The 17,259-nt window shown below is 47.3% G+C and overlaps 1 protein-coding gene across 1 annotated transcript in view; it reads left to right on the top strand.

Moving 5' to 3' along the window:
* AGA (aspartylglucosaminidase) overlaps positions 1-17,259 on the top strand; it is a 311,611-nt gene that overhangs the window by 179,655 nt on the left and 114,697 nt on the right. The window contains exon 6 of the mRNA XM_078677092.1: positions 16,735-16,810. Coding sequence (XP_078533218.1) covers positions 16,735-16,810 — 76 coding nt within the window. The remainder of the gene's footprint in view (positions 1-16,734; positions 16,811-17,259) is intronic.

The raw sequence follows: 17,259 nt of genomic DNA, 5'->3' as shown, positions 1-17,259 counted from the left end.
CCAAAACAGAGATCTTTGAAGGTTTCTTTGATGTTTGTGAATCAGTGTCAAATAAAAAAATGGATTTTGTAGGCAAGCGTGTTTGCAAGTCAGGCATCGATAAGTCAGTTGGGTAAGTGTATTCAGTTTCATCAAGTTGAGGACCAGGCAGTGTACTCAATAAAGGATTAGAAATTGCAGGCATCTCGAGGGCAACATCAGGCACTGGATCAGAAGCCGTGACCAAAACAGATTTTCTCACAATCGAAGGACATGAGGCTGCCGGTGTCATACTAAGAAGAATCGGCCACTCTGTGTATCTTGACATTGTCAATGGAGATATACCTGTTTTCCTTACGACCTGGAAGTGGTGGTAAAATTACTGTTCTTGTGCCCTTCACACCAAGCACTGGAAATGGAGCTCAATAAGAGGGACCAAATTCTTTCTTGTTTTCGATCTTCTCTCGAACCAGTTCTCCAACTTGGGGTAGCCAGCCAACTACCGGGATCTGCAACGCATCATCCGAGGTGAAGGGCAAATGTTCCTTTGCAAGACTGTCTTTCGTCTCTTGTAGGTTCTGTAAAACATTGCACTGTTCATCTACGTCAAAGGAGGCAGCAACAGCCGCCTGGTCTAGACCGTCAAGGTCCGGTACAAACATCCTGATACCAAAGAGCATTTCGTATGGGGTTCGCCCACCCAGAGACCTTCTAGGGATATTATTTAGAGCACGCTGCACGCTATTGAGGTGGGCCAGCCAGTGCCTGTAATTCTAGCTGTCAAAGACTGCTTTAAATCTCGGTTCATTCGTTCCACAACACTATTACCCTCAGGTCTGTATGGAGACGAAAACTTGACTTGGACCCCAACTTAGTCATGGCATCCTTATACGCCTTAGAGGCGAAAGCCGGACCCTGATCCGAATGGAAGGTACCACAGGCAAAAATCCCTACAAAAACACGCAAGTCTCTTATGACATTTCGTGAATCAGCGCTGCGGTGTGGCCACACCCACACAAAGCGTGTGCATGAATCAACTGCGACTAAGATGTACTTATATGCAGTATCAGAAGAAAAAGGACCGCAGTGATCTAAGTAAACAGACCAAGTGGTTTATTAGAAATGTACAACTGTGTCTGGGGCGGACGCGCAGCAGTTGAAGGCTTAATCTGCCGGCAAATGTCACATTAAAGGACATAGTCACGCGTCTGTTTGTACAGTTCCCGCCACCAGAAACGTTGTTGTAACTGAGCCACAGTAGCCGAAACGCCTGCATGCGCAGATGCCACACCTTCATGGGCGGCTGTAATCCGTGTGTGTCTGCGGTCCGCGTTGGGAATTAACCTTTCACCAACGTCCGGTATTTTCACATAAGGAACTTTATCAGGACTTAACTTCGAAGGGAACCACTAAGGATATTTATTTCCCTTCTCAGTCGTAGCAACAGCTGCCATGATATCATCATCATTCTTACTTTTGGAGCGTGTAACTGCTGCAACCAAATATGACGATACTGCTGATTTTGTGGCCTCATCGGCCAATGAATTGCCAACAGCGTGAACTCCCACGCGCTGATGACCTAGAGTATGAATTACAAACAAGAGTGGCAACTGCTCTTTAAGCTCAGACACTCAGACCCAGATAATTTTATGTTTTATTGTGCTACCCTTGGAATCACGAAAATCATTCTAAATCCAAAAGAACAGGTTTTCATTGTAAGACTGGACACAGTAGTAAGAATCACTCACAATAAGAGTTGTTACACTAGGATCAGCGTACTCCAAAGCAAGCATCAGAGCACGAAGCTCTGCCAATTGGGCTGTGCAGTCCCCTAAAGTCTGCGTGTGCACGACTCTGGACTTGAACTCATCATTCACCATGGCACCTACCACAACGGCGCAAGCTGAAACGTATGCATGCTTAGACCCATGCGCAACATGCGCTGAACCATCAGTGTATATGATGCAATGGAAATCCTCCAAAGGCCGCATGGCCAAAGGCGCAGGATGAACAAATTCATACTGCAAAAACTCTTGCGACTGTAGGGAGGCATCAAAAATGAACGTGACATCAGGAGACGTCAATGATGCTGCCCATTGTATCCACCGTGGGTGCAAAGCTTTAGAATTCGGTACACTGGCTTTCACTGGGCAGGATACGGGGTAACAACCAACAAGCGTTTTCCCTGCGACAGTGCACGTTCTTTAAGAATCGCCATCTGTACTGCTGTAAAAACATTTTCCACAGAGGAAAACCGCATTTCACCTGAAGTGTCCAAGTGTGACTTGTAAGCAATAGGTACTGTGTCTCATTCGTTAAAATTAATGTAAGTGAAACACACCGCCCCAGGGATGATTCTTATCACCAGGTTGGTGTGGGTATCACAAATCAGTAAGAATTTAGATTCTAGAAGGTCAGCCTGCAAAGATTGCAAAATAGCTGAGTGTTCTGACAGCCAGCAAGATTTGGTAAAAGTAGGTTGTATCAAAGCATACAAAGGCTTGACACGCTGGGCATATTCAGAAATATATGTACGTCCGAAATTCAATAATCCCAGCAAGGACTGTAATTTTTTCAGAGTTGTAGGAGCGCGCAGTTGTGCGCATTTCTCCAAGAATTGAGGAGCCAATCCTCGACCGTCATTGTTGAGCTCATAGCCCAGGAACAACACTGTGTACTCTGCAATGTGAGACTTTGCAAAGTTGAATTTGTAACCAAAGTCCGCAAAGTTACAAATTATGCGGTCAACGCGACACAGATGCGCCCAAAGCTAGTCGTCTGTGAGATATATGTCATCCACATACGAACACACATCCGTGTCCACTCTCTCTATGAGAGAGACAATGCGGGCAGCAAACACACCTGGACTATTCTTATAGCCCATTGGTAAACGTTTGTATTGGCGTTGTTTTGCCGCCACTTGTAAAACTGGTCCATTGGGAACTAAGGCCATCTAATTTATGGGCAAAAAAAACATTGGAAATGTCAAGTGTGGTTTTAAACTGTTTACGCACAAGACCATCCACTAAAGCAGAGCCGTGGGTATTCTGTACTGCACAGGTACGACAATGCGAGTTCAAATGCCGGTAATCCAATACCAAACGTAACGAGCCGTCTGGCTTGGTCACAGTAAAAAGAGGGTTATTCATCGGTGACACTCAAGTTTCAATTACACCATGATATTCCAATTGTTCAAGGATTTCCGCAACGGAAGCCTTAGCTTCACGTCGGATGGGATATTGAGGTTGAGGCTGTGGCATAGACCGTAAGGGAATCTTGTGGTCTGGGGAAAATGTATCCCAACCACAGTGAGTACAGTACAGAGCCGGCGCAAGGGCTTTAGCCCACTCTTCTGCAAAATTCAGTGCATGCTCCTTTGAGACTGTGTGTGCGAAACTAGGGAGGATTACCTCCTCCCCTCTCGGAGCTGCGAGCACAAAAGGTGGGGGCCAGTCAGCCTCCGCTAACAAAATGTCATAGGTAGTCGTAAGATTTTCCCAAAATAACCCTTTTATGGTACGTTGTATGTCACCTTCAACTAAAAGGACTATATTATAAAGTCTATCAGGGGGAGCTACTCTGGTATCAGCTGTCTCCACAACAACATACTGGTCAGTCACTGTCACCTTCAGTAGTGGACGCAGGGCCTCTCGCACTATGATAATCTCCGCCACGCTGTCCAGCAAGGTCAGAGCCCATGTCAGATTCCGAAGCTGCGTTCTCACTATCTGTGGCATATCTCGCTGTTAAAGCGGCAACTTTTTTTTCTGAAACTGGGGTCTTTTCTGTGTTGCATCGTCCTGCTTGCCTTTACCGTCTTTCGGCGGGGCTGGTCGCATCCCTGCTGGCCACCCGACCTCTGCCGCCTACTCCACCACCGGTCGATGAGGCCGATGAGTCCTGAAAAGAACGAGGAGAGCGTTGTTCAGAAACCTGAAAACGATCAGGAGATTATATCGTCGCGCGATTGCGCAAGTCATAAACACGTCTGTAGGTGCAGGCACTGGAGATGCAGGACGTGACCCCTGTTCCTGCTGCTGTAGTTTGCCCTGTTTTTGTTTTTTCTGCCAATTTTGCTTCTTAGCCTTAGGCTGGTCGTCTGTTTCCAACTTCTGCCCTTGGGGTTGCTTTTTCTCGTTTGTCAAGAAAGGCTTGACACCCAAACTGTTACGGCCCACGGTTTTATAAGCCGCCGTAATAATTCTCGGTAACTGGCGGGGTTTTTCTGTAGTATAGGATCTCTGTGTATAGTCATAATCTAGTGAATAGTCCCGCTCATGTGCGTGGACCCCGGCAATCAAAAATAATCTCTTAAACTGTCAAAAAAATTGCAGAACTGCAAAGACACTTAAGAGATAATTTAAAGACAAATAATGCAGCCTATATCCACAGGCTACACTGTCCAGTACTTCAACTAGAAATTCCACCAAAAACACACACAACAGCACAGCCTGCCCAGTTTCTTCCATAGAGAAACTTGCCTCTACCAGTAAAAGCCTCCGGAATGATAGAGAGGAAGGCATGGACAGACAAGCCCCATTGGCTGCCATTATGTGGCTTAAATAGGATACTCTGCCTTTAAGAGAACTTTCCAGAACTTCTCCCAGTATCCCAGAATGCACAGCAGGTCCCACTTACTTTCCGTTCTTTTTTCCGGCTCCTGCTAACAGGACCCTGGTGCATTGAGCTCTCCCTTTTTCAAGGGTTTATTGGATTTTGTGCACTTTTTGACTTAAAAGTGTGTTCATTTTGTGTACTTGGTGTTTCTCTTCATTCCTGGGTATTTGTTCAGGCTTTTTAGGGCTCTAAAATGCCTGCTCTGTTCGACAAGTGCCCTGCATGTGGAAGGAAGAAGGCCAAGTCTGATCCACACGACGTCTGCATACTCTGCCTCCCTGAAGAACATGTTCCTGAAGGATGTGACATTTGTCAGACCTTTACAACAAGGACCCTGAGGGACAGGCTGAAGATTAGGCTCCAAGGCCTAGAGGAGAGACGACTGTAGGCTGCAGGTGGGTCTGGGCAGGCTGGGAAGGATCCATCCCTCTGCCTCTGCTGAGGCCTCTGGGGGGATCCCCAGAGGCAGGAAGTCCAGCAAATGATCCCGGTCTCCATCGACGTCGATTGCATCGACGACGACGTCGAGAGGGATGACGACGGTGTGTTCCCCTTCTCCCCGGGGCTCCGGGTCGAGACAGCGTGGAAGGTCGACGTCGAAAGGCCTGGGTAGGCCGCCGTCGAAATCACCGTCGACGGCGTCTTCGTCGTCATCGGCGTCGAGCCATCGACGTCGAAGAAGGACCAGCAGGCGTCGGCGCTCGCCGTCGAGGCGACACCGCCGTTCGCCGTCGAGCAGAAATTCGGCGTCGAGGGCATCCTCGACGTCGAGGACTGCGAGGAAGCGGTCGATGAGGAAAAGTCGACGTTTGTTGTCGAGAACTGACCGCTCGTCGTCGAGGTGGCGACGCTCGGCGTCGAAGAAGAAACACTCGACGTCGAGGAGGCGGCGTTCGACGCCAGAGTCCCGGGGTCGACGTTCGACGCCAGAAAAACGACGCTCGTCATCGAGAAGGAAGAGATCGGCGTCTGGGAGCCGTTCTGCCTCCCCAAAACGGAGCAGAAGGAGTTCTGGCGCCAGAAGTCAAGCGGGGTCTGGTGAAGGACAGCCGCTCACATTCTGGAGGGGCTGGTTCGCAGTTCCCTCCTCCGAAGAAGTCACCGGGCTCGGTGTAATCGGAGGTTTATACACCGCCTCGGCCTAAATCACCTCCTCCTCTACCTAAGGAGGATCCGCCCATTAAACCCCCGCTACCACCACTTCCTCCAGCGGGGCAACCACCGCCACCGCTTCCGCCACGTGGGCCTGCCCCTCGGTCGGAGAGTCCTCCGGTTCCTCCGCCACGGTCGGTGTCACTGCCTCGGCTACCTACACCACCTAAGGGGACCCCCAAACCTAGAACCCAGGATAAACCACGGAAGACGCCTCCACGGAAACCTACGGAGCGTCCACGTACTGGGATATCGCGATCACGTTCCAGGAGGAGGGAAAGATTGCGCCACCGGTCTTCCATACGGTCGAGACGGCGCCACAGGAGGCACAGGTCTCGTTCACAGACAAGGTCCTCAGGGACCAGGGACTATTCTCCGACGTTGTCGGAATCACCAGAGACAAGGGTTTCACCAATTGATGATCTGGTGTCTTTTCAGGATGTCCTTTTAAGAGGTGCAGCAAAACTGGGCATCTCGTCGACGGTACCCACACCCAAGACGTCGGTGATCTTTGAGACGCTGCACCAGAAGCATCTGTCCCGGCCATTGCTACCACTGATACCGGGCCTGGAAGAACCGGCCATGGACCTTTTTCTTACCCCGGCGGTGACCAAGGCGGCCACCTTGAGGCTACAGAAAAAAATACCGGGCTCCCGACTCGGATCCGGCCTTCCTCAGGATGGAACCTCCTCTGGATTCTGTGATTGTGACGGCGGCTCGCAAACAGCATGCCACCACTCCATCGTCCACAGTTCCGCCAGATAAAGAATCTAGGTGGCTGGATTCGTCTGGAAGAAAGGTTTGTGGGACATCGGCAACTTCCATGAAGGCTGCGAGTGCCACGGCCTTGTTGGGGCGATATGATCGAGCCCTCTGGGAATCCCTCCAGCAGTTTGTGATACATCTGCCGCGTGAGAAGAGGGAAGATTTCCAGGAAGTGTTAAACGAGGGGATGTTGGTGGCGAATCAGGTCATCAGTGCTGCAGCCGATTCTTCCCTGCTGGCGGCGCATGGTTTCTGCCATGGGATTAACCAGCGAAGACATGCCTGGCTCCGCCTCACGTCGCTAAAACCTGACGCACAACAAAGGGTTGCCAATCTCCCATTCTCTGGCGAAACCCTGTTTGGGAAACATGCGGATGACGAAATGGCCCGCATGAAGGCGGAGGCTGAGACGCTCACGGCTGTGGGTTTGGAAAAACCCAAGGATAGTAAGAAGTCGTACCGCCCATTCCAGAGAAGGTTTGGTGGATAGGGCAGAGGGCGTGGTCAGTATTCGGGACAACAACAGCAGCAGCAACAACAGCAGCAGTTCCGAAGGCCGTTCCAGAAGCGCCAGAAAGGCAGAGGAGGCCACCAGTCGGCAACAGCGACTAACGGCCCGGCCGGGTCTAGGCCCTGAGCGCTTACTTCCCCTACATCCGTTACCCACTCCGGTGGGGGGAAGCGTTCAATTTTTTCTGGCAGAGTGGAGAAAAATTACTCGGGACAAGTGGGTGCTGAATATTGTTTGCAATGGATACAGTCTTCGGTTCACCAGCCCGCCTCCACCCGGTCAGCTCGCACTATCATTTGCGCGAGCTCCAGGCGGAGGCCGATATCCTGTTAAAGAAAAGGGCGATAGAAGACGTACCTCTGTCTCAAAGAGGAAGAGGTCTGTACTCCAGGTTGTTCCTGGTTCGCAAGAAGGACAAGAACGAGTTCAGGCCCATTCTGGACTTGCGACAGGCAAACAAGTGGATTCGCAGGGAAAAGTTTTGCATGCTGTCGTTGCATCAGATTTATCCTCAGTTGCAACAACGGGACTGGCTGTGTGCTATAGACCTACAGGATGCGTACTTCCATGTGCCCATTGCACACAAACACAGGAAGTTCCTGCGGTTCCAAGTCGGCGCCAATCACTATCAATACACAGTACTCCCATTCGGACTGAAGTCTGCGCCGAGAAAATTCTCGAAGTGCATGGCGGTGGTAGCCGCGCACCTGAGAAAGAACAAGGTGTTCGTCTACCCATACTTGGACGATTGGTTGATCAAGGCCTCCTCCTTCCCGGAAGCGCAAGCGGACTTCCAGAAGACGTGCGTTCTCTTGAACAAGCTGGGGTTGCACATCAACATGTCCAAGTCTGCCCCGACTCCAGTCCAGTGCATACAGTACTTGGGAGCCTCCATCAATACGCTGTCAGCAAGCGTGTCTCCTTTGGAGGAGCGACGGTTATCACTCCTTCGGAAGGTTCAGGCTCTTATGACCACTCCATCTACAACAGTGAGGACGGTGTCTTCTCTACTGGGATCGATGGCCTCTTGTATCTTCCTGAAGCCACACGCGCGACTGCACATGAGACCGTTGCAGGAGTGCTTGGAGGACCAGTGGGATCAGAGGAAAGGATCTTGGGACGACAGGATACGACTGTCTCTGCATGCTCTTCAGTCTCTGAAGTGGTGGTGTTCAGCGGAGAATCTCCTGAGAGGGGTTCCCTTCCACAAGGACATTCCCACACAGACTATCGTGACGGATGCTTCTCTCCACGTTTGGAGGGCGCACTCCCGAGACCTACAGATTCAAGGGACGTGGTCCCCGGCAGAGTCCACGTACCACATCAATTTCCTGGAACTCAGAGCTGTTCATTTGGCGCTGAAGGCCTTTCATCCGTCCTTCCAGACCACCTCGCTGCTTGTACAGACGGACAATACGACCACGATGTATTACCTCAACAAGCAGGGGGGCTCGAGATCGCGCACTCTGTCGCAGGAGGCGCAGGCGATCTGGCGCTGGCTTCTGGCCAGAGGACTGACGATAACGGCTACCCATCTGCCAGGTGTGCAGAATGTTCAGGCGGACGCACTGAGCAGACTGATTCAGGAAAACCACGAATGGGTCATAAACGACGAAGTACTAGGAGAAGTCTTCGCAAGGTGGGGAACTCCAGACGTAGATCTGTTCGCCACCACCGAAAACAGCAAATGCCGAGACTTCGCCTCCAGGTACTACCAGCGGGGGACGCTGGGGAATGCGCTATGGATCAACTGGTCGAACAGCTTTCTGTACGCTTTTCCACCCATTCCCCTGATTCCGGCAGTGCTCATCAAGCTGGCCCGGTCCAGGGCGCGGATGATACTTATTGCTCCGGAATGGCCCAGGCAGTGGTGGTTCACGGACCTGCTTCACCGGTCTCTCCTTCCGCACATTCGGCTGCCGTGCAGGCCAAACCTTCTCACGAAGTTCGGGGGACAGATGTTACACCCCAACCTCTCGTCTTTGAGTTTGGCGGCATGGCTCCCAAGATAGTGCAATATGGCCATTTGAATCTGCCCGAAGATTGCATGGACATTCTGAAGGAGTCTAAGCGTCCTTCCACTCGGACTTCCTATGCTTACAAGTGGAAGAGGTTCTGTATCTGGTGCAAGTCTAAGAACTTTGACCCGACGACGTGCAAGGAGGATGTCATCCTTCCTTACCTTCTACATTTGGCGCAGTCTGGCCTTAATGTTCATTCCATTAAGGTCCATCTCGCTGCATTGACTGCCTACAGGAAATGCCCTTCACAGACTTCCTTCTTCCAGATCCCTGTGATCAAAGATTTTCTGGAAAGCTTGAAGAAAGTATTCCCTCCTGTCAGGCTCCCTTCGCCTTCATGGGAATTAAATGTGGTGCTGTCCAGGTTGATGAAGGAGCCTTTTGAACCTATTCATAAGGCTTCGTTGCAGCATCTGTCCTGGAAGGCGGCGTTCCTCGTGGCCATTACATCGGCCCGCAGGGTGAGTGAAATTCAGGCGTTGTGTTGCCAAGAACCTTATATTGTATTTCATGCTGCTAAGGTTGTTATGCGTACTCACCCTAAATTTCTTCCCAAGGTTATTTCTGATTTTCATGTCAACCAGACCATAACTTTGCCTACGTTTTTTCAGAATCCTTCATCTCCAGCGGAAAGGTCTTTACATTCCCTGGATGTCAGGAGGGTGTTGAAATTCTATCTGGATAAAACCAAAGATATTTGTAGGTCAGACCAATTGTTTATCAATTATGGATCAGTCAGGATGGGTCTTGCGACCTCTAAGCAGTCCATCTCTAGGTGGATTGTGTCCTGCATACAGTTGTGTTACCAAAAAGCTAATAAGACCTTAGGGGGTAAACCAAAGGCTCATTCCACCAGGGGCAAAGCTGCCACGGCAGCCTTGCTCCGTAATGTTCCGATTGCAGAAATCTGCAAGGCGGCCACTTGGAAGTCGGTTCATACCTTTGCTAAGCATTACTGCCTGGACACTGATGCCAGGGCAGACGCTCAGGTTGGGCAGGCTTCGCTGCGAAATCTCTTCGCACAATAAGTGGTTATTTCTCTTTTCTCCACCGCCGCTTTGGTGTGGGGATAGGCTTGCCATTCTATTCACTAGATTATGACTATACACAGAGATCCCCTACTACAGAAGGAGTAGTTTCTGTCCTGTAACTCCAGTTCTGTAGTAGGGGTATCTCTGTTATAGTCATAAGCGCCTGCCCTCCTCCCCGGTGGAAAGAGATATTCATGTAAGGAATGCTACAGGTCTGGCGTGTACGCCTTCAAAAAGAACTGAAAGTAAGTGGGACCTGCTGTGCATTCTGGGATACTGGGAGAAGTTCTGGAAAGTTCTCTTAAAGGCACAGTATCCTATTTAAGCCACATAATGGCAGCCTATGGGGCTTGTCTGTCCATGCCTTCCTCTCTATCATTCCAGAGGCTTTTACTGGTAGAGGCAAGTTTCTCTATGGAAGAAACTGGGCAGGCTGTGCTGTTGTGTGTGTTTTTGGTAGAATTTCTAGTTGAAGTACTGGACAGTGTAGCCTGTGGATATAGGCTGCATTATTTGTCTTTAAATTATCTCTTAAGTGTCTTTGCAGTTCTGCAATTTTTTTGACAGCTTAAGAGATTATTTTTAATTGCCGGGGTCCACGCACATGAGCGGGACTATTCACTAGATTATGACTATAACAGAGATACCCCTACTACAGAACTGGAGTTACAGGACAGAAACTACTCCATCAGCATCGTGAACCGCCTGCAAAGCATTAGACACCTGAAAGCTTACCGCATCTCTCTTGACATTCGCAAGTACGAGATCGGAAACTACGTCAAAACTGCCGCATAGCCGCATACCCAATTCAACCGCTGCTTCAGATCCCTGCTCATCTTGAACACGCTTTATGACCGAGGGAAGGACGGTCATTGGCGGAGTGCCGAAGCACCTCGTATACACCGCCGCAAAAATCTTACCCCAACACTCAGTCACCTGCCTCTGGTATCAAGTCGAGTCAAGTCAAAATTGCTTTATTCGTATTTCATTGAAAACATAAAAGCACACATAAAAAACATTTCAAGAACAATATATAGGAGAATACATTTGCTTTACAGCCTGATTGTCTTTCTTAATCTTAACACACATTTAAAAAAACTTACTACACGTCCCATTGTCAGTTCATCTTCCATACATTGTATCTTTAGTTGTGCCACTCTGCATTGTCTTAGACCGTACTGTTTTAGAATCGATAATAAAAACATCTTCCTTGGCAATGCATAAAACCTACAAAATAAGGTTACATGCAGTGTCGATTGTGTCGACCTGCCGTCACAGGGAAATGATGCTAAGGTACGTGACCAGTCACTCATCATTGGAAATGTAATAATTCTATGCACAATACCTATTCGAAAATGTGTCAGTAGCTTGCGGTCAAAGGGGCGTATAACATACGACAGATATGGCTGAATTCCGGGGCATAATAACATATTGTGATTTTCCATAACAGAATGTTTTGCTTTCTCCACAGACCAGCACTTATCCTCCAGATAAGACAGATATACCTTTTTTTAGTAACTTCCTTCAGGTGATCTTCATACGATCTGGAGTTAAAAATAGCTCAGGTTGACCAATTTCATCTGTGACCTCCTTAATATGTCTTAGCCATGGAATGCTATATCCACTATCAAGTTTTAAACCATCTATAATGATATCCCGGTTAAAAGCTGCTTCAGGAGTGTTCCATATCTTATGCCATAATAGTAAAGGGCCAGATTTTATAATATCTACAATATGACTCAAACCTACCTCAGAATGACAGTTATGTATAGCAGTAGATTTAGGGACAGCTAATAGGTAGCGCAGAAAACTGTTTTCACTGCTCTGTATAGAGTTTACATTTGTATATCCCCAAATGCCGGCACCATAAGTGGCAGTAGAAACACATTTAGTCTTATAAATTGCCAACAGTTCTGCAACCGGTCGAGAACCCAACTGTCTTGACAAACTGACTAGTGCCCCAGTAGCTTTTGTAAACATGTTTTTACGGCGCAGATATTGCAGCTGGCCAAGTACCATTCTGATCAAAGTTTATCCCTAAATAAGCAAAACGTTTTACACACTCAATTTTCTTACCGTTAATAAAAATATGACAGTTCTTGGAAGTTCTTTTCCCGCATTTCATGCTGAACGTTTTGCTTGTGTTCACTTGCTCCCCCTTGTGTGGATGTAATTAACAAAGTATGTGACTGTTCTCTGCAAACCTATTGGTGTCCTTGACATTAAAACCGCGTCGTCCGCGTATAGTAGTAATGGTACTGAATATCCATTAATATTTGGGTAATCATGGGGGAGCCCGGCCAGATGATCTGCCAGGCTATTGATATATAATGTGAAAAGGAATGGGGCAAGGACTCATCCCTGCCTCACTCCCTTCCCAATGCCAAATCTGGCCGTGCATTCCCCATTTTCCCCATATCTCACCCTCGCTCCCGCCTCTCAATAGAGTTCTCTGATAAATAATAAAATATCGTTTTCAATGCCCATCTTAGATAGAATATCCCATAATGTATTATGTATAACACAGTCGAACGCGGAAGATAGGTCGACAAATGTTAGGAACAGATTTCCACTCTTGGCCCTGGTATCAAGTCTTTAGGCAAACTAATTGTCAGAATCCTGTGTTTTTCAACAGGAGTCGTGTTAGGAAATACTGCTTCCAGCTGGTCAAATTTCTCGGTAAGCCAGAAAGGCATATCATCCTTATCCTGGGGGCGCTTGCCCATCACTGCATTAACCATAACAGGACTGAGCTTCATACCGCTCAGTCCAGCTGGATGTGCCACAGCACCTGGGGCCCCGCCCTGGAGGTTGCGGGTAATGTACTGCACTAAAGACCGAATTACACTAATAGCGACTGTATGTAGCAGCCGAAAATCTGCAACGGGAACCGCTCTATGTCGAGGATGCGGAGTAAATCCAGCCAAAACAGGCCAGGTAGCGCCTGGAATGGACAAAGGACCTAACCTTGGAGTTAACAAAGAGTGGGAAATAGATAAAGAACCCGCGCACACATATATATTCATTGATACAATGATCACAATTCTCATAGAAAACCAATAGTGTAGTCCAGCCGGTTAGGTCGTTGTGCTTGATCTTGTCTGTTTATTAGTTAGGTTGATGGTACTCGAGAGTAAGACGCCGAGTGGACTGTAGTCTATACACAAGAGTATTTTGTGGAGGGCACGTACCCGTGCCTGGCCGGGATTGATGGTGTAAGTACTACTCAGGTGTCATGTAATAAGACCACCAACGGTTGGGCGCCATGTCGCGGGGATCCTGCTCTTACACAGAACTGTGCATAGAGACTTAGAACCTCAGTGAATTAGGGTGTACCAAAACTCACCTCAGTATCCAAAATCCCCTACCTGACTAGCAATCAGTGTCTCATTAGGTCTTCCATACCCCCAATGATTAGACAACCCAGAGCATGGACTTAGAACACCTCAGGTAACGTGGAACACATGAACACTCTTTCATTATACTAACATACCAATCCAAAACGAGGAGTAAATGAAGACACGTGCAAGTTTGAAATGTTTATTTCTAATGCCGTGTTCTCAGGCGCAGTATCTTAGCTAATACAAGCAAACATATTATAAGCAACAAGGTTATCAGCATAGTTACTAGTCCATAAAATACAAAGGGAGAAAGCATGTTAAAATGCTAAAGGGAAGAAGGCTAAATGGCACCTAAGTCTTACCCTCCCTTGCTAGAGTATTATATTATATCTAAAGAAGGTCTCTTTGGGTTTTAGAAGGGCGGCCCCATACCTCTGATCTTAGTGGAAAGGGATCACATCATCTTCCACCAGCTCTCTGCATGCGAATAGTCATCAAGGGTGTGTGCATGCTCTGCGCAGTGCATTATTAAACGCGCCTAAAGCCAGAGTTGGCCGCAGCTGCATATGTGTTATGTCTAGAACGTGCGCAGATCAGACCTCACAACAACTACTGTGTTGAAATATCCTTAAAGGCCTCGGCACCCACTGTTCAGACATAGCTTACCGAGCAAAGCTGATACGAGGGCAAAACATATTATTCTCGTGTGAAGCAAAATATTCTACTAGGCTCAAAGCTCTAATAATAATATGTGCCGTGTGCAGAAGCAGCAGAAAGGTAAAATGGCGTTTAACCTTCTAATAAGCTCATGCTAACCTAACACAGTGTGAAGGCAAAGCCTATCTATATGACAGTCCAGTCTGGACATTACTAATGCTGTGACCACCGTTTGTTGTGCATCTTTATCTTTGTATGTATGTGGTAGATGCCACCGAATTAACCTGCTCCTTGAAGCTGAGAGTATCTTCAATCCAAACTCCCAGGTTCTTCACCTTCCGGGTGGGGGGTGGAAGTGGACCTAGGGAGTTCGGCTAACAGTTTGGGGTCCAGAAAATGTGGTTGTGGCTAAAGAGCACAAACTCCGTTTTATTGGAGTTGAGCTTTAAACAGTTCTGTGCCATCCAATTACCCACCGCGTACATACGGTCCTGTAGTCTGGATGCGGTGTCGTGTAGCATCTCAGATCATATTGCTACCACGATTTAGGTGTCATCGGCATAGGATGTCAAATTAAAACCAAAAGATTTAATAAGGGGGGCTAGAGAGGACACATAAACGTTAAAAAGCACGGGACTTAATGAGGATCCCTGCGGAGCTCCACAGGGTAGGGAGAATGCTTCTGCCTAAAATTTGTCCAGTTTGACCGTTTGAGTTCTTTCTGAGAGAAAGGATTTACGGAGTTTTTGAGCCGTTCCTTTGACTCCTATCTCCTCTAAATGGTCCACCAACAAGGTGTGGTGGACTGTATGAAATGCGGCTGAGAGGTCTAGCATGATCAGGCAGCCTTACCTCCCTGATCGAGCGTGGCCCTGATCTCTTTCTTGGATTTGAAAAGTGCTGTTTCCATGCTGTGACCCTCTCTAAACCCATATTGAGTGGGGTCTAGTGTCTGAGATAATTGTAGAAACTGATTAAGTTGGGCGTTCATGTTTCTCTCCATTATTTTTGCTGGGAGGGTTTGTCTGGAAATGGGCCTGAAATTTTTCGGGTCATTGACATCTAAATTAGGTTTCTTCAATAATGGCAAAATGGAAGCCTGTTTCCAGTCTCTTGGGAAGTATCCTTCTTTGTACAGTAAGTTAAAGATGGATCTGAGTTTGCCCGCCACTGTCTTAGCGGCTAACTTTAATGGGCAAGGGTCGTACGGGAATCCTGACTTCACTTTTGTGAGGATATTATAGGTGTCCACTTCTGTAAGAGGATTGAAGCAATTGAGTTCAATGTTATCTTTTGATTATTTTGTTAGGCTAGTAGGTGAGTTCGGTGATTTTCTGTTTGACAATCAACTCTTTGTAGGTTATGTGGGCGCTAAGAAAGATCGGGCAGTCCTCAAATGTACCATCTCTTGATGGGTTGTTATATACAATAAGTTCTGTTATTCTTTGGCTAAAATGGAACCTCCAGTAGGACTGATCGCCCACTCTACTAGGGCGACCGCAGCTACTACTGCTTTGGGACGTCGAGTTCTGCTGGTTGTAGTCTGCCAGGCAGCCACATGGGCATCCCTGCACACGATTACTAAGCATTACTGCTTGGACAGCCAAGTCTGGAGAGACCGCTTTTTAGGCCATTCTGTTCTCCAGTACTTTTTGGTGTAAACTTAGTTTGCAGACCCACCTCCGGGGTTGGTATTGCTGGGGTATCTATTCTAAGGTAAGGAATCTATAACTAATGGTCTCTTTCAGATGAACAAGTTACTTACCTTCTGTAACGATGTATCTGTAAGAGATGTACATTAAAGTTTCCTTACTGCCCCACCCATCCTCCCGGTTCTGCAAACTGACTTCTAGGGACAGGGTTTTCCTTACAGGGCCCTAGTTTTGTGCATCAGTGGTCAGTGGCTTACATGGCTCTGCTTTTCTGGCGCAGAAAGTCGTGTCAGAAGTGTCGTCAGCGCGCAGGGGCGGCGTCTAAGTAGACACTGCGGCGTCATCCCGGCGACCACGACGCTGATGACGAACGCGAAGTCGACCGACTCCACCTATCAATGCACAGGGGTACTGCTACCAAAAAAAAATAAAACATCTCCGGATCCAGTCTGATGCCTGGGGATAATTTTAAGGTAAGGAATCTATAACTAATGTATGTCTCTTACAGATACATTGTTATCGAAGGTAAGTAACTTGTTCTTTACTTTACCTCTTTGATTTCTCCACCGGAGGACTTTTTCAGATGGAGACCCTACCCATGTATCCCCAGAGACTGGCAGTATTTTGTTGCTTTTTACACCATGTGTACTAATGCACTCCAGTCTGTTACTAAAGATAAGTAGATGGTTCTGGTGTGATATGTACTAAGGTTTGGTTACCACAAAGTTAAGATTATGTGTGCATTTTATCTGTATGGCAACCCCTCCTGTAGGACATTCTAAATGTATGATTCCATACAATCTCTCATAACAGCAGATTTTCAGACTGGTAAGTTCCATCTGCTGACGTAAATGGCTACTATTTTAAAAAAAAAGATAAATTGCTTATGCAGATATTTTTTGCATACTTACTTGAAAGTATTGTGTGCACAATTTTTTAGATATGGGCATTTGTTCTTATCGATCACACAAGATCTTTTTTAAAGCTTATATTTCTTCAAATTTGCAGGCATGATTGTGATTGATAAAGCTGGAAATATCGCAGCTGGGACATCTACCAATGGGCAAACGCACAAAGTTCCAGGGTAAGTGGTGTAAGCATCTTCCTAATTTTAACACACAGAAGACAAAATCGACCTACAGAGCAACTGTATTACCTTGATTCAAAATTGGATACCTACTGACCAGATTCACCGATGTGGCTGCCTTGAGATGTTTTAATAATTGTTAGAATATTACAGCAAATTTCCATAAAATTGTCTTTTTATCGGAAAAAACACTGTTGTAAGCGCACTGGCAATTACTTTATCTTAAAGTGTTCCAAAATGCGAATGCTGCTACAAACATCCAAATAATAAATAAGTCAATGATTCATAGTATATCATAGTCTTACTCGGTTACGGTAACAGCACCTCATTACTGTGAATCATTAAATAATCTACTGCAACAGAAGACAGAATCTGGCACAAATATCAGACCGACCCATTTGCTTTTCAAAACAACAGGGAAAAACTACAATTATTTAAATTCTGCG

Source organism: Lissotriton helveticus, chromosome 2_1 (genome assembly GCF_964261635.1).
Source record: "Lissotriton helveticus chromosome 2_1, aLisHel1.1, whole genome shotgun sequence".
Classification (NCBI taxonomy): domain Eukaryota; kingdom Metazoa; phylum Chordata; class Amphibia; order Caudata; family Salamandridae; genus Lissotriton; species Lissotriton helveticus.
This window is presented reverse-complemented; position numbering and strand designations above follow the sequence as displayed.